At 46.4% G+C, this 24,129-nt stretch overlaps 1 protein-coding gene across 1 annotated transcript; it reads right to left on the minus strand.

The window, feature by feature from the left end:
• Positions 1-4,994: 4,994 nt before the first annotated feature.
• Positions 4,995-18,615, minus strand: LARP4 (La ribonucleoprotein 4; the record flags this gene model as incomplete). Its single annotated transcript, XM_079547905.1, has 17 exons — positions 4,995-5,330; positions 5,530-5,707; positions 5,951-6,072; positions 6,637-6,795; positions 6,976-7,024; positions 7,416-7,649; positions 10,418-10,521; positions 10,999-11,208; positions 11,829-11,882; positions 12,224-12,334; positions 13,285-13,388; positions 13,675-13,811; positions 14,316-14,391; positions 14,745-14,903; positions 15,523-15,667; positions 16,500-16,579; positions 18,579-18,615. 17 exons carry the CDS (start codon positions 18,613-18,615, stop codon positions 4,995-4,997), a joined length of 2,295 nt encoding a protein of 764 aa, XP_079404031.1.
• Between the last annotated feature and the right edge of the window lie 5,514 nt (positions 18,616-24,129).

The following is a 24,129-nucleotide window of genomic DNA, read 5'->3' on the forward strand; positions in this document are numbered from 1 at the left end:
CTCAGCGCCGGGGGCTGCGGGTCGCGGGCGCAGCGGGAGCGGCCGCCACCTCCGCCATGCTGGCTACAGCGCCGCCCCAGCGCCGCGTCACACCGCGGGGCGGCGCGCGAACCTCGCGTCACCGCTTTGCAGCCCCTTCGCCTCCCCCCGCACACGCAGCGCCTCCTGGCGGCCAGGCGCCATCCCTCACACAGCGGAGCTTCGCGCGTCCCTCAGGCGCGGCTGCGCCTTCCCGCTCTTTCCCATCCCCTCACGGGGGGCTGCCTCTTCCCGCGCCCGCTCTGCGCCCCTCAGTCGAAGCCGCCGCTTCCCGCCTCCCCGTCCCCCTCAGATCCCCACGCGCGTAACAGACAGCGCCGAGAGAGACCGTTGTTGGGTTTTTTTTGGTTTTTTTTTTGTTTGTTTGGTTGTTTGGTGGTGGTTTTTTTTTTTTTGTGTGTGTGTGTGTAGTTTTTTTTTTCCTTTTAAATCAGCTTTTTATTATTTTTTTTCTATAACTGTTATTTCAATTTCCCATAGCACCTTGGCAATGTCAAAAACGAATACAAATACAAGTATCATCATTTGAACATTTAAAGCATGGAACCTACTTGACACAATTTTGTGGGGGTTTTTTTTGGACAGTTTTGACAACAGGAATAGACCAGGACAGACATAGAAGCCAGATGGGTGTTTTTTTCTCCTTTCACTCAAGCCCTGCCCTACGAGGAGCTCAAAGATGCTGTGGGGAAGCTGGATCCATCCGGGAGGAACACGAGGGCCGTACTCACAGGAGCTCAATATATTATCTGAATCTTTTGTTTCCTCTAAAAATCAGGGTAAGAAAGAAAAAAAAGAAAAACAGAAAAAAAAAAAACCAACCATTTACGCACAGTCTGTTTATAGCTGAAATTGCATCTTCTGGAAACTGTATCCATAACTGAAGCTCCATAAAAATAAACCTCTGGTTTCTTAAATATAAAATTTTTAGGTTGTTACAGGTTAGTTTGCGGATGGATTTTTATTCTTTTTTTTTTTTTTTTTTTCTTCAGAAATAAGTTGCTTTAACTCCATTTCAAGTCCTCCCAACTGTACATTAAAAACAGACTCCAAAAGCCTCTTGCAGTGCCTGTGCTAAAGGCACTTAGAGAAGAGCTAACTAAAATACAACAAACCAAAGCTATGTACCATCCTAAAGGAAGCTCAGACTATAGGTAATATATACACACAAAGAGCATGAGAAATCATTCGGATTAATGGCAACAATCGTTACGTTTCAGAAGGAAATATCAAAATTAGAAACAAAAAAAAAAAAAACAAAAACAATTCTATTGCATATCTGTAGTCATCGAGGATTTACAAAAAAACTCATCAGAAGCAATTTCCCCCCGAAGTGCATTTCTGTTGCATCGTCTGTAATACAATGGTGCATTTTACAAATTTAAAATATCATCTGTACATATCAGATATTTCACCCCAGGTGGACACCCCCGGGAACAGTAAAAATAGCAGACATTTTCAAGACAATTAAGCTGATATTGACAAAGTAGTAAGGCCATAGCTATTGAACTACAGTAAAGCATCGATTAAGTCACTTATTTGCTACTGATCTGCCACAGTATCACCTTTCTCTTCTGGTTAATAGAGTGGGTTACATTTTTATTTTATTTTTCTTTTTATAGATCTACTGCTAAAACTGCACCATCATACTGTGCCAGGCTAACTTTTTTTTATTATTATTTTTTAAAAACAAATATAGCAGGAATGTAAGATGCTATAAAACTAACTTAATTTTAGAAATCAAAAGAAAAAAAAAATTTGCACTTTTTACTATCACATGCAAATAATTACTCCACTTTTCGCTCTCCAGCAAAAATGCAAGAGAGCAGCCCGATCTTTTCCATGCACAATCATTTGGAAAAGAACTGAAACAGGGGAAGCACACTTCTGTAGGGAACAGAAGTCAGCAATGCTGAACACAGCTCACAGTTCATGAAAGTTGCACGCATGGATCATCCGCAGAGTGGGACGGGTTGTGTTCACACCGCGTGGAACGGAGCTGCTGAGAGCTGCTGTGTCACCGCAGGTCATTCTAACACTGTTGAACAAGGGACAGTTTCACCTCTAACGATGAAGCGATGTGACTCAAATGAAAGCCATGAGCTGCCCCAGCAGTCAGCCTGGCTCACGTCACCGTTCTGTCCCTGTGTCCCTCAGCCTGTCAGAACTGGGCACACACAGCAGTTTGCCTGAGTCTACTACAGGGATGAGAACGTAGCAGCTAGCCCGCTTAAGTGAAACGCTTGCCATGCAATACGAGTACTGCAGGAGAACTTGCACACAAAACTATAGTTTTCACAGCCTTTACATTGACTTGGTTATTTCCCCCAACGCACAAAAGATTAGGAAAGAAAACAACAATATCAATGGCGGGGGAGAAGAGGAAGGGGAATGCTAATGTTAAATCCTTGCAGATAAGTATTAAATAAATAATTATGAGTGCTCTAATTTGATCAAAGTCTTAATATGCTGGGGGGGAAAAAAGAAGAGCCAACGGGTTTACAGACTCATTCGCATACACTGTACAGGAGCCATGCTCTGCTGCTGGGAAATGTACATCCAGGACACACAAAGCATCCTTTCCACGGTCAAGTCTTCCCAATCACCATTCAAGAAAGACTGAACTGCAGTTCATTTTTTTTTCCCCACAAGTAATAAAATAATTTTTTTAAAAAAATTCCATTTCACAATTGTTAAAAGCTCTGATTCCACCTTGGAGCACTACATGGTTACCAGGTGCACTGAGAGCACCCAGTGCTTCCTGAACCCCCAGTGACAGCACACATCTACCCACACATCTGTGACTATCACAGTTTTTCCAGTTCGACTGCAGTCGTCGTTTGTAGCCTTTAAACGGATCAAAAATAATTCTGAATTCCATTTCAGAACTTAAAACATTTCAAAATATTCGAATTTCTCTATCATTCCAACAAACGTAGCGTTATCGAAATAAATGGAGAAGGGTTCTGTAAGCATTCCTAAACTGTAGACATGATCAACAGTTATTATTATTTTCTTTTTAACTAAATTAAAAAAAAACCTCCCAAACGCAGTACAGGTAGTTTAACAGTGAGTAATGATTTTGGTTTGGTTCTCTCTTTTTTTTCTTTTTTTTTTTTAATATATATGTGTGTATATATATATATAACATGCGTAGAAATGAACAGTTAACTGCATAAATACATCATATTGTGTTATGAATCAAATCAAAGCAATTGCCAAGCTGAATAATAAGTTAGAGAAATGACAACTCTGGCTTTATATATATATTTATAAAAATAGATATGAGTGTTCTCAAAGCAGTTGATAGCGAATGCCTACTGAGTAAGAAGTTGCCAAGGGTTATCTGGCTAAGAAATCAGAAAATGAAAGTTTTCACAGTTATTTTAACTGCCACTTACATTCATTCTAATGGCAACACTAACATATATTACTAAGATGTTTACGGTATATATCACAATTGAGTTTTCCAGTGTTCACAACTTACGACTTAAAGTTTGTACACTTGCTATTCGCTACAGAAAGAAAAAAGGCGTGATTTCTTGCTGCTGGAACCTCCTCCTAACGCTTCACACAGAACTTTGAACCCTGGCGTGCTGATTTTGGCAGATTAATGCGCTGAGTTTTCCCATTTCAGTCATTACAGTCATCACCTTCAAACTTAACCACTTACTACACAAATAGTGTTGCAAATTCAGTCGGCATACAGCTAGGCCAGATGCTACCTTTCGAGCAGCTTCTCTGAACACGAGGGTTTTTGTTTCATTCTTTACCCTTAGTTCCACTTGGAACAGTTTTTCAAAGTCAGTTGTTACTGTATCAGCTGTAAACGAGTTCCCAGTACATGTAAACTCTGATTTCTAGCATACAGCATCCCTTGCCCTACTCCAGATCACAAAGACAGGTCAGCATACAGAAACCCAGCCACGCCTGAGCTGCTAACTATTCCAGAGCAGACTCCAGCCTGAGCCTGGTAGGGCTCCGTGGGACACAACTCCACAACTCCAGGCTCATTACACACGGAGCTAACGCCACGGACCGAGCAGCTGTCCATCACTCATCTATACTGGGTCTGCCTCACAAAAACATACCAAGATAAATGCACAGAAGCCTGCAATAAAGAGATTAGAGAAAGTAAAAAGCGAGATAAAAACAAATGAAAAACCCCACCACGTCGCCCTCAAGGAGGCGAGGAAGGTCAAATCAGGAGTTCTGACACGCTCCCTTCTGCCTCTTCCAACTGCACTTACAAGACAGGTTTTGCCGTCCATGTGCTCAGACCTACAATCCAGTCTCCTGTAAAAATTATAGTTTAAAAAGCTTGCTGAATGAGTTATTAGTAAGGTCAAGAGATATACTCCGAGCTGGAAACACAAAGTTCACTACAGTAGTACATTCAGTTTTTACCATCGGTAACTAAGCCGTGACAACATACCTGGCTGCACTCACCCAACCTCACACACTGACCAAGCACCTGGGCTGCAGACACGCTCTGCAATGCAAGGCCATCAATGGCAGACACATCATCCTACAAGCCAACTGTTAAATAGGTTAAAAAAAAAACTTCTACTTTTACAGAAATGCTCATTTGTTTCAAAAATAATAATCTCTTATCCTTCTCCTCCTACGCCAAGCGACACGTTAATTCGCCGATTCACAATCTTTCACTTTGTCAAAAAGCTAGTTTCACAACCCCAAAACAGATTTCAAGCAGGAAACCCTCTGCAAATTAAAAACAAAAATACAAAAATTATAATCTCTATATTCATATTGATTGGAATCCTCCAGCATTTGTGAAATCACTTTCAGAGATGAATTTTGGGACCCTCCACACCTTCTCCACACAAGCCACACTCCAGTTCAGTATTCCCCTTCACGAATACTTCTTTCTCAGTCTCCTTTGCTGCTCATTAGTCCACAGCTGAAATTAAACAGAGGAATGGGCCGGACAGGCGTTACTTTGGTGACCGAGGTGGCACGTACTGCTCCTTGCCGACACGCCGCGGCGCTCCCTGAGGCGATGATCTGCGTCCAAACTGGCGCCTCTGTTCCCTGATTTTCCCCGCAGCTCCCCGGGGCGGCCCGCTGCCTCGGAACCCGGAGTAATCCTTCATCCGACCTTCAGCCTTGTCAGCAGCCTTCTCCGAAGCCCTCTCGGCTGCACCGCTGTCGTCGTTTTTGGCAGGGGGAACGATGTTGGTGCGAAGCTCCCTGAGAGGCTGAACAGGAACGGGAGGCGGCTCCTTCGGGGGCTTCTGGCAAACTTCTGCGTAACTCAGCTTGCGCGGCTCCTTTGGGACCAAGGGAGAAGAGCGGTGTTTACAGATCAGAATAACCACACCGTGCTCTTCCACGCGGTCCCAAGAACACACACAATGAGTGCTGAAACCACAGCTGTGGCAGAGTGCACTGAAGAGATCCAGGTGCTACTTCAGCACACCTGAGGGAGATTCCCCACATTCCTTGCTCCATCCCTGCTTTGCGCCTTACCTGCACCGACGCCGCGGGAGCTGCACTTGTGTTAGTAGGAGACGAGGTGGTGTTGGTGGTATTTGTCCTTGGTGGCTTTGCAGTGCTGACAGGACAGACAGACACAGGTGGGGACGTGTGGCTTTTAACATCCTTCTGAACAGACACTTCTGGTTTGCTCTCTGGCTGAACTGCGCTGCTAAATCAAGAATGGTTTAACATTAAAGTCTGCGACACACTTCAGAGCCATAGCCATATTTTTTTGCAGACTGGTGCAGCTTTTACTGCCATGATTTATTTTCATCTTGTGGCCTCCACAGGAGCTACCTTCCACAAAGGGGAAAGGAAGCACAATCATTACTGCCATCCTGCAGGATGTCAGCTACAGTCTTAGCCACAGAACACACAGATTTTAACACACCCGTTCACGTGAGCTGCATACCTTAACACTACAGCTTCAGTCTGACCCGATGAACTCACGCTCGTCACAGGCTGCTGGACAATGCTGTGCGTCTGTTCCTCCTGAGCAGAAGCCGGACAGCTGGGCAGCAAATCTTTGCTTTCCTGTGCAGAAAGAAGACGCAAAATATGAAGAGATGGCACACGTGCTTGAATTGCTCAACATGCCAGTACACAAAAACTGGCAAGTGAGATTTTTCCAAAGGTGAATCAAGTCCAGATTATAGGAATTCTGTTTCTTTTTGGAGCACCTCTAAACCAATCCCCATTTATGTGGGTGAAACAGTGGATAAAGCCCATAGTAAATGGGGTAGGTGCACAGTAAGTGCTCAAGCAGCAGATTCACCTGGAGAAGCCCCTGTCTAGACTACACACAAACTGTTCCTACAACAACCAACAACCCACATTTCCCTCCTTTATTCCACTACAGAACTGAGCTTACACTATATGTAATTCTGTAATTACAGAAGCTTCAACTGAATACTCCCACGAAGCCAAGGAAATCCAGAAGAGACAGAAGATGTGCTGTTATATTAAAACAGCACAGCGTTTGGTCTTAAAGCACTCTAATGCACAGCTCTAACAAGAATGATTAATTCTTTAGGCCGGGGAGAAGGAAGACACAGCAAGGTGAGCTACTGTGCTCCTGCCAGAGACTTAAGCAGATACCTTTTCTTTGCTGATTCCCTTGACTACATCAGACATCCTGCTCTCCAGCACAGGCTCTCCTGGTATTTTTGCTGTACTACCAGGCAAAGGTGGGAAATTTGATGCTAACAAATCAAACTTTGGTGTCTGAGTCTTTGTTTCTGTTGAAGGCTGAGGTCGCTACGGGGAAAGAAAATATCCGTTAGTTAACAGTCATGATTTGTAGTACTGAAAGAGCTGAAAGTGAGCATCAGGGAGTTTCCTGAGAAGCAGTGACTACCAGTGGTGTAAACTAAGAACTTAAGGACTGTGCCACTCCTTCAATAAATGCATGACTTGCAGTAAAGAAGTGGAACTTACTGAAATCCGGTCATCTTCTCGTCTCCTCCGACCTCTGAAGATGTTTCTCCTTTAAAGGGAAAAACAAGCTGCTCAGTCACTTAGCTACAGCCAAAGTACATCACAAAGGGACCCGTAGCAGAGGGACTCACAACAGCCTATCGATGAAGATTTATTTATTCTTTATGCGAATACAAATACCAACATTAATTCATCAAATGTTCTGGAAACGACTCTGGAGACAAATCAGTTATTCTGGAATAAAGACATCTTAAAGTATTTGCCAGAAGAATTGTCAGGTATTCAGTCAAGCAGGAATTCGTGCTAACAGTTAAGTATTTATCATGCTCTGTTTAAATGTCAGTTCTCTCTAGTGACAATTTACAGAAATGTCTATTGTGCCAATGGCTGATGATCCTTGGCTCAGCATCATTTGACCCTCCAACACATCGCTGCATTACCTGCCCCTGCCAATGCCATAATCTCCATTCTGCTCCATCTGCACGGTAGGAGAATCCTTCTGGGAATAGCCTTGCTCCTGGTGCCCCGTTAGCGTGCTGTTATGTCGCTCCATAACAAAATTCCTTGAGCTGGTTCTACTCAGTGGTCCATCCCCCATTGACACAGTGCTGGCTGCAGCTGGACCCTCCGCAGCGTGCTCTGAGCTGCCTGACGATCGGAAGTGAGGCTTCACACTGCAGGGCACATGGCAAGAGGCTCTGTAACCCAGAGTTTAAAGAACAAACTGCAAAGTTTCCACTGCCTACTGTTAATCTGCAGCTGACAAAAAGGAGGAGGTCAATATGTACTGGACCTCCATCAGAGAAGTCTTGTTTCCTGAACACTTGTCAAGAACAAAGAAACTGTTATTCCTTCCTTCCATCTATTCCTTCTATTCTAGCTCTCCTGCCACCTCTCTTCTCATCAAACGTTGTCAGCAGAAAACAGAGGTCACTGCCTGGCAGATCCCAAAAGAAAACAAAATCCCCAAAGACCTGACACAGTAGAAGAGACAGCGTAACCCCGACCTGTACCTGCTGCATGGACACTGGGTTCTGGCAACTTATTTGGAGAAAGAAACCTAAAGAACAAACCTCGCTCCAGCACAAGCAAAAAATCTGAACTGTAACAGGAAACTGGAGCAGATGTATGACTGAATGTGCTGAAGAGGCCTGGGCAGATCAGAGCAGGGAATATGAGAGCCCTCCTCCCCAAAAGCCAGGATCTCAGCCCCACTGCTCCTGTTATCAAACGCCTCCACATTGACTGTGGTTTTCCAGACCTTTTACCCACTTATTGATTAGTCAGCATCAAAGCTGTATCTCCTTTGAACCCAGATGTGGCTGTGCACACTCTGTGTTACTGTGTGCTACAGCTCCAGGTCTTAAACAGAAAACTACCCAGGAAAACCAACCTGCCAGAAGACAGAACAGAGCCTGTCTCGTCTCTGCCAAATTCTGAGTGATCAAATTCATCTGCTTTGCCAAAGCCATTTTAAATCATCTTTTAGATGGCTGGACAGAAGATATCAATTTAACTTAACCAACACTAACACTGAGGACTTTCTCTCACCAAACTCAACCTTCCTTTCCCACAAGGACACTGCAGCAAATCAGGGCAAAATAAACACAACCAGCTTAGACAAATGTTTAGCTACAGACAAAAATCCAATATTTAACTAGCGACTGCCTGTATGACAGAAAAAATGAAGCTTAATGAGCCAGGACAAATCTGAAAGCAGCAGCTGAATGAACCTCTCTGAATGAACTCTCCTACAGTTCAAGAGGAGATGCATCAAACAAAGATTAATTCATCTTTCACAGCTTTGAGCGGCATTAAGAACTGGTTCTTAGGCCCCAGTAAGGCAACATCTTCTCAGATCACACTTCAGCCCTCAGATCTCATAATCTTAGCCATCATTGAGAAGGCCACAATCTTATCTGGGCAGAAGAGCAAAGCAGAAGAAACAAGGAAAGATAAGGAGGGGGGGAAAAAAAAAAAAAAAAAAAGCAGACAGAAAGAAAGGTGACTTGAAAGAGTAAAAAGAAGGAAAAGCATGCAGTGCAGGCTGCCCAGACGCTGACTGTTGGACCTGTTCTCTCTTAGCGCGATACTTGATCATCACTGGGCCAAACTTTCAGTCTTGTGCTCGCAAAGGAGTCCTGCTGAAGTGTAATCCCTGTCTGCTTCTGGAACATTAAGATTTATTGCTGTGAAAGCAGAGCTTGGTACAAGCACAGTGGCTCAGCAAGATGAGCAGGAAAGATAAGAGAACCGAGAAAGACCAGCAGAACCTGCACACACCTGACCCTGAAGCTATAATTTCTCAATTACTGAACTTTGGCAAATGAAAGTTTTAAATAATCAGAAGAGTTTTAAAAGCTTGAAGATGAGGCAGGTGCAATTTACAAGAAGTCAGTGAGTGTGTGGGCATTCCCAGACATTGATCTTTGGGCACATACAATTCTTGCATGTTTTCAGCATCCATACCTCTGAGACGACCCATGAAATGAGCAAATTTTACAAGCTTTAAGTTTCAACACAATTTAAGGCAAAAAAACAAACAAAAAAAAAAAAAAAAAAACCCAACATTGATCAACTTCAGAATCGCAGCTGTGATCTGTGCAGCTGTGACAGAATCAGCTGCCCCATCTCCTAAGCCCAACTGCCAGCTGCAGAGCCAGCATTAAGGCTCTGCTGAGTCACCAGAGACCACATTTCCAAGTTCATCCCCTGCCAACAACCACAAACCTTAACTGCATCACACAAACACTTACAGAACCATCAGCTGTCAACTGACTCCACAAACAGAACACAGCTCCATTTCCACGCTGCCAGCCACATGCTGAATGCAGCAGAAGAGCTTGCAAATAAACCCATTTCCACCCACACAAACACATTACTACTCCATTGTATTTACAGAGTACTGCTCCAGCAAATACAAAGCTGTTCCCTCCTCCCCACTGTTTGTATCTGAGCAGTCTTTACAGTTTCTCAGGAAAGATGGGGATAAAGTAAATAAACTACAAGTAACAGACACACGGCGGGTGCAGCTGTAGCACAAAGCAGTCAGGGATGCAAGTGAGCTGCACACGCTGAGTGGCTCTGCAGGACTAAACACACAGCAGGAAAAGCTCATGTTTGCTCTGCAGAGTTTGTAATCTGTGCATGACAAACATAATTAGAAGTATTGCCTTAAGAGGAAGTTATTTGTCTGCAAAAATTCCTCTGAGGCTTTTAAAGGAGTTACCTTTGCTCTCTCCAGTGCATATGGCCATTATTTTAGGCTTTTAAGCTGCTACCTCGATCCTTATTTTGTGGTATAAATCAAGTTGAAAAAACAGTTTGATTGTTTGATAAAATAAACTGGTCCCATTATGAGGCACTGCACTCTACAGGTGTGCAAAGAACACTTTGGGGTCTCAGTACTGTAAGTTCTCAAAAACAGAGGCAGCTTTCTTACCGATTCCTATGGAATGGGCGACCTATACTCAAAGAAGCAGCATTTGTTTTGTATGATCCTGGTGTATTAAAGCCATTCACAAATCCACCGTTAGGAAAGGGGGCCTGCAACAGACAGAACAGTCTCAATGGCTGAACATCAAAGCAAAATGTTTGCAGTTACACGGGATCAGTTTCAGCAGTTATTCATTTAGTCTGTACAAACTTTTATGCAGAGCTACTCCAGCTAGCATGCTGTGACCTTACCACTAGAGAGAAAACCCCATCAGGTTAACAACCAGCAGATCTCCTTCAGCACAGTCCTCTGCTTCCTGGAAGAGCTGCAGAGCTTACCCACTAACACCAACTACTGGATAACAGAACTGCGCACCGAAATCTGACAACGGCAGACAATGGTGAGATCCACTGCCGCTCTCACAGCCTTGCTTTATGAGGTCCCTGATATAAAACAGAGCCATCTGACTGAAAACCCCCACACTCTGCAGCTGCAGAGCCTGCTAACCCCACTGATCTGTTCTCCAGGCCACTACTGATGCGCTGGGCTATCTCCCCCATTCTCATCACTCAGCAGCTGTTACTCACCAGTGGTGTTTCAAAGTAAGGTGCAGGATTTGGAGACCATGTCTGAGGCACAATGCTGTAAATAGAGTACTGCTGAGGACTATATACAGGTTGCATAAACAGCGGTGAGGCAAACTGTGCTTGTGTTTGAATGGGCTGAGCATAAACACTGGAATCCACTACCCGGTAACCATTCTTAGCAAAAAATGTGTTGATGGCTTTTATCCTGGCCTGTAAGATAGCAAATCACATCCCACATGTTACTCAGGAGAAATGAAGAAGTAGAACATGATACCTTTCTTATCCATTGAAATTGTAACACAAAGGACACGAAGAGGAAGTAAGTTGATTACTTTTCACAAATCAACACTGATAAAAATGAATCAGATTACACTCTTAGGAGCATAGGATTAGGGTACACACACTTTTAACTAGAGATGAAGTTTAAGGTAAAACTGCTTTCTATAGCAGCAACCATCCAGACTCCAACTTGGACACTTCCTTTCACAGCACAACCAGTGGGCCTCAGCCTTATTTGCAGTGCAGTTAAGGAACCAGAGCCTCGTGAAGGAGTCCCCCTCCTGAGCTCTGCAGATTCCCAGGGAAGTGGAGAAGATTAAACAGAAACGTATTTCACACCTCACTGGAAGCAGCACTGTGCTTAACCTGCAGGCACCAAACGGTAACTTCTCAATGCTCACTCAAGTCAATGGCCTACAGAACTGCAGGTTTTATCTCTAGTTTACATCTATCCCACTGCTAATTCCTTAACTCCCCACTCCCACAAATGTGCCAAGTCATCCCAATGGAAACAACATTTCATTCTGAAATCCCTTATGAAACAGCCTTACCATTATTGGCTTGCCCTGAAAGGTTTTCACTTCTTCCCTTAAGTACTTAAATGCCTGCACAGAAGAGATTAACATTAGAATACCTTGATGAAATTGTACCACTTAAGAGATATGACTTAATGTGCTTCCCTGTTGGCTCAGCTAACTTATCTGGTTATCCTGAATTTGAAGTGTTAGATATCACAGTTGTGGCAAGCAGACAAGTGAACTGAAATCCTACAGCCTTCTAACGTCTACGTTAACCAGAATTTGGAAATAATCTCTTGCAATATCAAGAGGGAGGATCAGTAAACAAAGAATACTTCTAGCTGTGGGCAGCACACATGCAATTCTCTCGAGCAGGGAAGCACCAATAACAAAACAGAGGTATTATTAAGAGCTGAAGGCAGCCTTACCTGTTGAGCATCTGTATCAGACTGGAATGTAACGTACCAGTTGTTGTTGTGAGCAAACTCACAGCTTATGACTTTGGGGCAGTTTTCATTTTTAAACAAAGCCTTTACCTCCTAGGGGAGAGAAAGACATCAGCTACTTATGGTGCTCCAGCTCTCCTCAGCAGCAGGTTTCACCTGATCAGAAATGCTCTTTTATTCCCTTTACAGAGCAGCAAATTATCCTCTACCAGTTAATGAGCTCAACAGCACAAGTGCAGCGTACCGAGCTCCCCAAGTAAAATTCCTCCCAAAGTAAAGAGGAATCAACTGATTAAAAATCACCATCATGATCAAAAAAAAAAAAATCAATACCAGAGTAAAACTGGTGATACTTCTGTATGAAAGTAGCAGCAAAAAACATCAGGTCACTGAGACAGTCATCTATACAAGAATAATTTTAAGGGATATTCCTCATTTGCAACAATCAATCGTATTTCACAGACAGGACATGCTAGCAGACAAACACCCCACATTACAACTTTAAGAAATAAAGAACTAAATCATTCCGTTAGCCAAATATCAGTAGGAATTTTATTATCCCCCTTCACTGAACATAATGAGCTCAGCTCACACTGGGTCACGATGAATGGGAGATGTGTGTGTTTAAGAACATTTCTTGCTGCCAGAACAACAGCCTGACTTCAAGTCAAGTCACCGCTGGGACAGAAATTCAGCCTGAACTCCAATCTGTGTCCTGGGCTGATTTCATTTTTGGATCTAAAGAGATCACTGCAAAGTTCCCTCCAGAAAAGCCTCACTAGCTCCATTTTGCTGAAAGTTTACTTAAGAACACTTTTATGTATTAGAAAATAACAGGAACAACAGTGACAAGGTCATTTCAGTTTGACTTCTTTAGTCAACAGATACAGGCAGAAAAAAAAATCACTTCTGTGGTTTACAAGAGCTTAGAGCTTAATTAAACACCAGTTGACCTTTTAAGCAACACTTCCTGCTGCTGCCTGAAGCACTGCTGAAGAACCTTCCAAAAACACCAAGCTCTCCATTCTTACAGAACTCTTTACCTCTACAGGTGTTGTTTCAGGGATCTCACGGAGAATGATAATACATCGTTTGTGGTTTGGTCTGACTTTCTCCCCTGTCTCATCCACTTGTACCATAGGAGAAGCTACAATTAAAACACAAAAATTGGCTTAAAATGGGACAACGTACAAGGCAAAAATCACCTCAGCAGCATCACTTCCAGTCAGTCCTTTGCAGTGAGCAGTGAACTGGGAGCACTCTCAGCAAATCACTGCTAACACTCTCCCAAAGCAGCCTCTCACTAAGACAGATTTAGGCATTTATAACAGGGCATAACTAGAATTCAGGAGTCTGGAACAGCCCCTGAAATGCATTCTTTACTGTACAAGGTTCTCTTCAGCATTTACCAAACACCAAACACCCAGACTTACATCTCAAAACGTCCAGAATAAGGTCCATATCAGTTGTCAGCTTCTTAATACCTTCCATGTTAGCAATCGTCCATATTGGAACAAACTGATCACTGTCCATTTGGGACATCAAGTAGAGATCCTTTGAAAGATTCTCACTAAAAAACCAAATTCATTATTTTATTAAAAATCTCACAATTTTTATTTCTTTTCTAAACAGATGCCTTACAACAACATACTTACTGCAAGGCTTAAATGCTCACCAACACCGCTCACAGACAAAATGTACTCACATTTCATCCCTTAGAAAGTGTCTTAGCAGATCAACACAAAAAGATGATTAAAACAACTACTTTGATGAAAGTTAGAGCATGCTCTGTGTTGCTTTCTCTGCTAAAGCAATCTTGCCAAAGACATCTCTTCTCTAAATTATCCCAGCACCTCACAGCACAGAGTTCAGCCTGGGTTCCCATTCCTGGCAGGGATGCATGGATGGGGCTGAAATGCACCACAGCGCTTCTGCAGCATTCCAGCAGACCTCATTCCATACTGCAACCAGCTGCTGTCATCCACAGCTCACATGTTTATTAATCAAACAAACAAAACTAAGTATTTGCTAGCAGTTTTAATGAAGAGCTCACGCCAAGTTGAGCTGACTGTACCGTGAAAAGCAGAACTCGAGTTGCTTCCTCAAACATTCTCTAATATCTTCTGTGGACACAACGGAGTTGCCTTCACCTGAAATTTATCACATTCACCATCAGATCTCAGGTTCACATCAATACAAGAACCCTTTTCATTGCACAATTCAAGTATGAATCCCTCAGGGTAACAAAGGAAAAGGTCACAGAAGATACATTTAGAGATGACTGCACTACACACTGTAGGCTGTGTCATTCCTGTTGTGCTGAGTTGATCCCACAGCCTTCATCTACCTGGCCGACTGCAACGGCTGCTCTGGATCTCCTTGTCATTTCCCATTCAGTGTGTATCCAAAGTCCCCACTCCTAATGTTGCAAGTCCTACCTTAAGGGCAGCATGCACTGCAGAGTTACAGCTACTGACAGTGGTGTTATTGATCAAGTACCCACCGGCCACTTCATAGATTTGGTATCCGAGATCTTCTGTTGTTAGGACAATTCCATTGGCAGCTGCTTCATCGATTCCTGTGCCATTTCTTGCAGCTTCACACGACGTGGAGTACATCACTTCATATTGCTTGCAGCTGTCCTCCGAAATCTCTACGTTACCTGGCAGAAAAATGCACCAACAGCAGAAGACCAGCTATAAGCTTCAGAATAATTTCCATTTGAGAACGTCAGCATTAAAAAAAAATACTCAAGAATGCAGTAATAACAAGGCTTGGATTTTCAATGCCTATGTTGCAGAGGACAGCACTTCCCACCTCTCTATTTTCACAAAGATCTGGATTGCACAAAAGGCCTCAATAAATAACAGGGTCCTGAAATTGTAAGATTCCCCCACCCAGACTCTCTGCTGAAATTTAAGGCATTTAAAGCTCCACAAAACTTTGAAGAACTGCTCTGTAGTTCCTACTCCAGTAAGAGCCCTGCTGTGCAACAGTTCTCTGCAACACCAGGTGATCTTCCAGGATTATAAGCGGCCCTCAGAACTTATTTTCCTGTTCACAGGGTCAAGTTTATACTAAAGTGCAGCAATGGCAAAAAAGACATCTTGAACCCATTCCTACACGTTTAGCATCTTGTTTCCCTCTTAGCGCGTTACAGTCATCACCGGGCCCTTCGACTACCATCAGCATCACAGCAGAGCCCCGGATCCCTCCTTCAATTCCTACTCGGCCCCCACACACCACAGCCCATAGCAACACGCAGTGCTGGCTCATCTCACCCTCAGTCTGAGTCCCCACCACAGCTGCTGGTTCGTGCCACGAGTGCTCTGCGCCATTGCTTGGCGGCGCCGCCTCGCCGCTGCCCTGGGGACCCTCCTGCCACACCTTGGCGTTGGGGTTTAGGCCAGCTCCTTTGGATGTTACCTGCTGAAAAGAGCACAACAATTCCATGAGGGAAAATAACCTCCAGATGCTCCAACAGGCAAGCCTGATGGCACAGGTGAACTCTGTGATTTGCTGTGCAGATCCACATGCAAGGTGGCCACTAGCTGCTAACCACCCCCGTCAGTTTTCCTCACTCAAAATGGGAAAATCTCTGGCATTTCCATTTCCCAAGAATTTTATTTCTGCCTCCACGAAGCGCTGCCTCCAACTTCTTTACTGACAGCAGCCAGCAGCTTCCCCTGCTGCTGATGGCTGCAATGCACTCTGCTTGTAAAAGCTCCAACTTGTAAAAGCTTCCAGTCCTCCTGTCACCTTTCAGCAGAAATGGGGATTTCCCCCCTCCACAACCTATCCTAGACAGGAAGGTTAAAAAAATAAAACAACAAAGAAAGCCCATCACATTCCAAAAGGAAGAGTTAGCAACGAGTTACTGAACTTAATTGGTGCCATCTTTCCTAACAAAGCATCACCTACACTGGGCCAGGACTCCTCATTACCTGATGTCTCTACGACTTGAAGAAAGCTGTCAGCAGGATGTTGGTGAACTTGTAACCAAAGAGATAAATGCTCCCAAAGACCCACGGTAAGGATACACAGCACCACAGCCTGCCTGGAGGTGGGGGAAACAGAGCTGCCACGCTTTTAAGACTGGGCAACAAGAACCACAATTAGAGTAAGAATTCCTAATTTCCTCCAAGCAATTAACACACTGTCCTCCAAACTGGTTCCCTCTTCATGGACAGCCCACTTCATTCACAGCATCTGCTTGAATTCAGAAGGCAAAAGCCACCCATCTCAGCTCTTATCTCACGAATTCATGAATGAGGAAGTTTGATATCACAGCCGCCAGCCTCCAGGAGTCTGAAATCAAGGAGTGGTTTACTCCCAGGCCTGGAACAGAAAGGAGGATAAGAAAGCAGCTGCAATAGCTTTAGAGACAAATTCTGCCAAGGTGGCACTGAGTTGCTCCGAGGACAATTCCAAGCGCAGTAACAAAAAGCCTCCAAACTGCTGAGAAGTTCAAGGCAAGCACACCAGAGGGCGAAGCAGAGGTGAAAGCTTCTGCACGCTGCCTTTAGAATTCAAAAGCTTCTAGGCACAATGAATTCAGTCCACGCTGCCATGGGGCTTTGTGAACGTTAGCAGAAGGATGTGGCTGGAAACAGAAAGGAGAAGCAGCAGTAGTGCAGTGTGAAGGGACAGAGCAGTTCCTCTCCAACAAGGTGCTGGAACCAAAGCTCAGTACGCAGCTGCAGCGCGTTCCCAGCAGTCCCAGTGCAATTCAGCAAACTCTGAACTGTGCTCTGCCCACCCTCGGTCCCTCTGTGATGCAGCACTGTGGCAGCAGAGGGATCTGCTTCGGAAAGCTAACATCACATTTCCTTCAATTTACTTTTCATCAAATGTAAAACCAAACACCAACGCGCATCCAGGAGATGATTCATTACTCACAAACGCTACCTCTCTGCCTTAGGTCTTACAGGTAGAAACTCAGCTCAAGATGAAAATAATTGTAATGTGCAAATATGATAAAGTGAAACTGAAAGACTTCAGGGATACCGCTGCACCTCTGAAGCAGATCAGAACTGAAAAGCAGCCCTGGGTCAGTCTGAGTTACTGCAGCACATCCTGGAAGCCACACATGTTAATGGCAAGTTCCGAAATCACAGGTGCCAGAGAAAAGTAAGTAAGAAACTGAACAGATTCAAACTGATCGAGAAATGAATGGGCCTATTAATACAGCATCTGAAATACACTCCTGAAACAGAGCGTGGGCTACTTCCTCTTTGTTGCAGTGCATTTAATGACACATAATGTAGCTCTGGAAGACCCAACCCTGATGTCACGCAGCTTAATAGCAAGACACCACGGGCTCTGAGCAGACAAAAAGTCCCTCATTTACATCAGCCTTCAGAGAATAGCACGAGCTGTGCTCCCAGAGCTGTGCTGCTGTTCTGGCAAGTGGTTCTATGGGAGAGGAGGCCAAAACACCGATTCCTGCTTCTTTAGGGGAGGTGAACAAACACCAGGCCCTTCCATTGGCTGCCGAACAACCCTCCCTGCTGCTATCGGGAACTTTCATGATGAGGTTAAAGCTTTACAGAGATACAAAGGTTAGGAACACTCTCTGGCATCCACGAGCTGACAAAGCTCTCAGCTGAGCCTCCCCCACCTCACATCACCTTCAGCAAATGTGGTCAAAGATTCCCCTCCAGAAATTCCTCCATGTTGGTCACTGAAGCATCTCTCCTCTTGAGAAGATGGCAAAGAACACTGCCTTTTATTCTATCTGTCTATGCTACCTTGCACAGATTCAAGTGAGCCTACAAAAATGAAAGGACAGCTTCTTTTACAGCATATTTTAATCCCGCAAAATCTTAACACTGAGTTTGGACAAACTCCATGGAGCAAACTGAGACCCTAAAAGAGCATCCAGGTGAAAAATCTAAAAGAGAATTCATTAGAACTTACGATGTGAGAAGGCAAACGTTTTCCAGAAGGGAAAACATAAACAGAGGAAAATAATAATAATTAAAGATTAATGAATTGGCAAATCTATGGGAGATTAACAAAGAGAAACCTTATGAATGCTGATAAGGAAACACCTGCAGGGATGCAGACACGTGCTGTCATCCATGGCCTTCCGAAAGCTCAGCCAGGCTGAGAGGCAAACCGAGGAGCACTGCTGTCACACACACAGAACGCCTGATTTGCCTGCAGGACATCCCATAGTAATGCTCAGCACCTCCAACATCCCCACTAGTTCTCAAAACATGCAGCAGTGATCACAGGACAACCACTGAATGCTGATGTTTTCGCACTGCACAGTGGGAGCTCCTCCTGTAGCACTCCGTAAAGCAAAGGCACAGTGAGACGGTGCCGCCCCCACCTGAGCCAATGGCTTCTGTGGGAACTGTGTCAGCCATCTCAGTACTCACAGTCCTGGTTTTCTCACCAAAAAGCACCACTGACAGCAATTAGGGCAGCATTTCAGCCATCCTGAATGCATAGATTTCAAAAGTTTCCAATAAATCATCAAATTCTAACAGCGTACTTGCCACGGCTGCAAGCAAAAAACATCTATCCCAAATATTAGCATGTGAAAAACGAGCTTCACACCACTACCTCAGCTCAGCAAGTTTTCTGAGCTAAGAGACTTTCAGAGCAAACAGAGCTGCACACGGTGAAGAAATCAATTTGCAATCAGCACGTGCACACCTCAGCTAAGCCTAAAAATACAGCACTGACAGCTAAAGTCGGTGAGCTAATTAATCCTCCCAAAAGCTCCACGACTTCCAGCACAACCCTTCTCTGCAGTATTTTTCAGGCAGCCCCACAGAACCAGAGGTGAAGCCGGGCTCTGCTTCAGTGTGCTGCACTCCGGCGATTCAGAACAGCCAGCTCTGAGCTCACATTGGAGGGGAAGTGCCTTCACAAGGTCAGATGTGTTTGATTTGGAGCTCCTGAGATCATCACTGATGGTTCCTGAACGAAGATGGCAGAAACTAACAATGCTTATCGACAAAAAGGAAGGAAGATCAAAGAAAACAACAAAAATACAGTGTGTGTCTTTGTGGGATTCACTGCACACCCGCACGGCTCTGAGCCCAGTGGGAGCACAGATCCTCCACTCAGCTCAGCACTGCTCATGAGCTTCAACAGCCCCTCCTCAGCTGCCATACTGCAAAACCCAACTCTCACAATTTGCCTATGTCTGCACAGCCTTTCCCCTTCCCTCCCTTCTATAAAACTCGAGCTGCAGAACCGAAGCAATCACCTTAACGGAGGGTTCCCAAAGACTTTGATTCACACTTTCTTCAATACAGAACGCATCAGCGTTCCCAAGGGAGCACAACACGCCGTTACGGATCGATTCGCTTTCCTCGCTCCCGTCCCATTACCGCAGCCGCTCGCTCCGGACGCTCTCAACGCCGAGCGGCGCAGTCGCACCCGGAGCCGCCTTCGGGAACCGCGCTGAGCGCACGCGGCGCGGCGTGCAGCCCGGCTGGGAGCGCCGCGATTCGCGGCCGAGCGTTGCGGGGCCTCTGCGCTGCGCTGCGGCCGCTCACAGTTTAACGGAAGGACCCCCGGCCCGCCGTGAGGCCGCTCCCGGTGCGAGGCCCCGCGCAGCGCGTCACCTTCAGGGCGGGCCCAGCGCCGCCGCTCCCCGAAGGTCACCGCGGTGCCTTTCACCGCCCCCGCCGCCTGCACGCGGAGGCCCCGCCGGAACGTTCCAGATCGCCGACCCCCTCCTCTCCTCCCCGCCCGGCGCCCCGCGCCCCCCGGCCCCGGATTTGCTGTGTCAGCCCCGTCCCCTCCCCCCGGCGCGGCGCGGCGTGCGCGGCCTCCCCGCCACATGGCCCGGCCCGGCGCCGCGCCTCACCTCCACGAACAGCAGCATCGCGTCCCCCGCGCTCCGGCCGGCGGATCTGGGATCCGCGCCGCGCTCCCCGCTGCCCGGCGGCGGCCGCGCCAGCGCCGAGGACACCCGGGCTCCGCCTCCGGCTGCTACCGCCAGGCCCGGCCCCCGTCTCCCTCCGCCGCCCGCCGCCTACTTCCGGGGCGCGAGGGATCGCTTCCGGGCCGAAGGCGGAGCCGCAGCGGCCCAACCCCGGGCGGGGCGGGAAGGAAACGTGCGTCCCGCCGGGGATGGAGCGCACGGCGCACGGGGGGAGGCAGCGCCCCCCTGCGGACTGGAGGTCGCTGCGCAGGAGCCGGGCCCCAAGCGTGGTCCTGGCGCTTTGTTTGACGGAAATAAGCCCAAATTCTGATCCTTCGCCCTCAGCCCTTCGTCAGGGGAACGAACCGGGGCTCCCACGACTGGGGGAGCGCACGGAGACGAGGAGAGGCCTTTGGCCACCGCAGGATTTCATCCAGATGGTGCTGATACAGAAATGGCACAAATCCACCACTGTGCACCCAGTGTCACCGCATCCACGTGGGAAGGGCTCAGCTGAGCCCACCAGAACTTCAGTCTCTTACTCTGTGCACCACATGGTGGATTCACATTGGAGATACTCTCACGTTGGAGACGAGTGTCTGACTGACAGGAAGGGACAAATCTCCGCTGTTGGAGGCATCAGGATGGACAGTAGGAAAAATTCCTTCTCCAAAAGAGTGGAGATGCAGTGGCACTGCTGCCCAGAGAGTGATGGAGTCAGCATCCCTGGAGGGGTTCGGGAACCATGGAGATGTGGCACGGAGGGACGTGGTAACGGGCATGGTGGGGTGGGTTGGAGTTGGACTGGATGACCATAGAGGCCTTCTCCAACCTTAACGATTCTGTGTTCGTGAGCACAAGGATTGCACTCTTCCACTCACTGCTCATACGGACCCAGCAGCAGTGACACCACCGAGGGGATTCCTGCATGGAAAGCACCTCCAAGACTCCTCAAAGCAACAGAGACTGCCCCAAGTTACTGCATCAAATCTCAGGGAAGGTGATCTAGAAATATTCCATTAAGGAATCGCAGCCCAGCAGTGGGCTCAGCGTGGGTGAAGGATGCAGATCCATGGCAGTGCCTCGTGCCCTGTGGGGGAACCCCGGCCCCACTTAACACCATTACCTGCAATTACAGCCCAGCAAATCGCATGAGTTTGAGCCAGAGAGGTAACCGAAGTCCATTGAAGAGATTAGAGGTGGTGGCACAAGCTGTGCCTCAAATTGATGGCCCAGATGGCAGATCCCACAGGCATCTCACTGAGTGACACATCTGAGATGCACCTAAATGAGAAAGAAAAGCAAAATAATGCAGAAGGAGCAGAATAAATAACTCTGGGCAGAAGAAATGAAAAGTGCCCATTTCCCGACAGCAGAATCTGTTCTGACACCTTCAGCCAGGGGATCCAAACGAGCATGGCAGAACAAATCCCTTCAGATTGTTATTTATTGTTTCTGGGGGCTACAGGATGGAACTGATCGCCTCCTTTTCATTCTTATCCCTCACCCAGATATAATCAGACTTAGCACATTTCATCTTCAAAGCACTTTGCAAACATTATTTCATTAATCCTTTTACCCTCCTGTGAAGTAATTAAGCATTATCCCCTTTTTACAGGCCTCTTTATCTTCAGAATCTGCTCATTCATTTTTAGCGTACCCATTGCAATATCGCAGCAATAGGGAAATCATAGCACAGAATTGTTCTGAGCCTCGTGTTCAGACCTACTGAGCTCTGGAAATCCCACAGGAGCTGAGGGAGGCCCCAGTTGTTCTTTGCTCCTGCAGGATCTCCCCCATTTAATCACACTGGTAAAGTCGTTGGTCAGCTGTTGGCCAAAACACTTCCACTACTGGCAGAGCCCTTACTCACTTACAGCCTCATTGGGCTTGAAGTGCAGACAGGGCAGAAAAACAGACCCAGTCTATAGAGCTACTAAATAATTCATTTTGCTACAACAATTGTTTGTCTTCCGACGGAGCAAATCAGATGGGACATTTCAAGAAACAAGCTATAATCAGATAACATTTAATACCCATCTGAAAGGCAAAGAGAAACAAGTTTGTGTTTACACCACAGTCCGGTTTCCTTCCTGTTAGTCACCGTCTTCTGTTAACTTACAGGAGGGTGGTGAGGCCGACAGCTTTCCCTGAGCTCCACCCGGAGTGCCAGCAGCCCAATGCCCGCCTCACCAAGCAGCTCCCAAAGGCTTTCTCTGCACAGTCGGTTTTGGAATCGCAGCAGAAACAATCGTGCCTCTGTCCGTGATGTGGCGGAGCAGAATGAATTGATGCACACGCTGAAATGAGATGTTGTATTGTGAGAACAAATGAAGGGCACGGAAGAAAGCTCCTTTTTATGGCTCCGCTTTGTAGAGTCAGACGAGAGACGGGTTTATTTTTTGTTATTGGTTAAATTATCTGTTTGTGAGTGGATGCCAGTAAAAACTGGGATTTTCTGCATCCTATCTTTTCTCTATTTATTTTTGCACCTTCTGAATTTATCATTTACTTCCCTGCTACAGACAGTGATCCGGTGGCACATGGCATCTCAGGAGCACCTCATCTGCTGCTCCAGAGGAGGAAACATGCTGGCAGGAGGAAGAGGAGGCTGCGACACATCCCCATAGAACACTGAGCAAAACCTTTCCCAGGCACTGGAGCCAAGAGGACATTTCCAGCGCCCACTGATTTCGCAAGAGGAAACTCCACCTCAAAGCAGCGCTGAGGGCACAGCATCAGGAATTTATCCTGAAGAGGCCAGAAGGTGAACGCTGTAACCGCAAGGCAGGCTGACAAAGGCAAAGAGCAATACTTATTGTAGTCAGAAGCCTGGAGCAGCTACACTGGCAAAAAGATTAATTACCTCTGGGTGTGAGCTGGAACCACACACCCAGCAGTCCTGAGGTCTGGGTTACTCCCAGCAAAGTGGGAAGTGCAGATCTCTCCCTGATTTCAGCAAGGCAAGGATCCCGTTTCCCTATTCCTCAGCTTTCACCTCACTTCTACCCACACAGGAACAGTCACTGGCTTCAGTCGCAGCTGAATACAAACGCTGTGTGTGTGAGGCGAGACTAAAATGCATTCTTCCTTGTTCTGATGGGATCCCAGTGTGGCAAAAGCTCTATCTGCCTGTTAGACTGAACATCAGCCCAAGCGCAGCCAGGGACAGGGATGACTTTCTGGACTCTATTGACCATTACAAGCCACCAACCTGAGAGCTGATGCCAGCCCAGTTACAATACCTTCAATACCTACAATACCTTTTCCCAAGGCAAAAAGTGTTGAATTTGATGTGTTCACTACAATCTTGCTATCATCTCCATTATCAGTGAGGAGTAAATACTGATACATGGTGCACAAACACTGAGCTGGCAGCACTGTGTCCCAGCCCTGTGGGTGCACTCATTCCGGACAGCCTGGGTGCTCCAGCAACTGCAGCACAGCTTTTGGGATCACAGCGTTTTCCCAACATGCAGCACTGCAGACACTGGCTGGGTCTCCTTGATGGCTTGGCAAATATGTCAGAAAAGGCTGTTCTCAGCAGGCTGGTTGGAAACATCTGGCTTTAATTCTTCTTTAAAGCTGTGACAGTCGTTTGGACACCAAACCACTTTCCTTTCATCTATCCGGAGGACAAACCCTGTGGCAGAGCAGCTGACTTTCAGCCTGCCATTACAGCGTGCTGACTTTCATTACCCTGCAGGAAGAAAGAGGTCACAGAGGAGCCAGGGCTGCACTCTTTGCAGGGGGAGAGATCTCAGGAGAGGGCGGCCGCTCACAGCCGATGCCTTTTCCTACTCTCTTCCCTCCTTACAGTTCTTCTTTTCAAGTTGTTTCAAGGCATACATTTCTCTGTCAACATGTCTTGAAGAGGACTCAGAGTCCAGCTTAGACCTGATTTAACTCACTCGATTCTGGGAGCCAAAGCTCTTGAGGAACTGACTGACGTGGCACGCTGTCCTGAGCAGGGAAGGGAGCCACTGTGCTGCAGGGAGGA

Source organism: Tetrao urogallus (genome assembly GCF_951394365.1).
Source record: "Tetrao urogallus genome assembly, chromosome: 35".
Classification (NCBI taxonomy): domain Eukaryota; kingdom Metazoa; phylum Chordata; class Aves; order Galliformes; family Phasianidae; genus Tetrao; species Tetrao urogallus.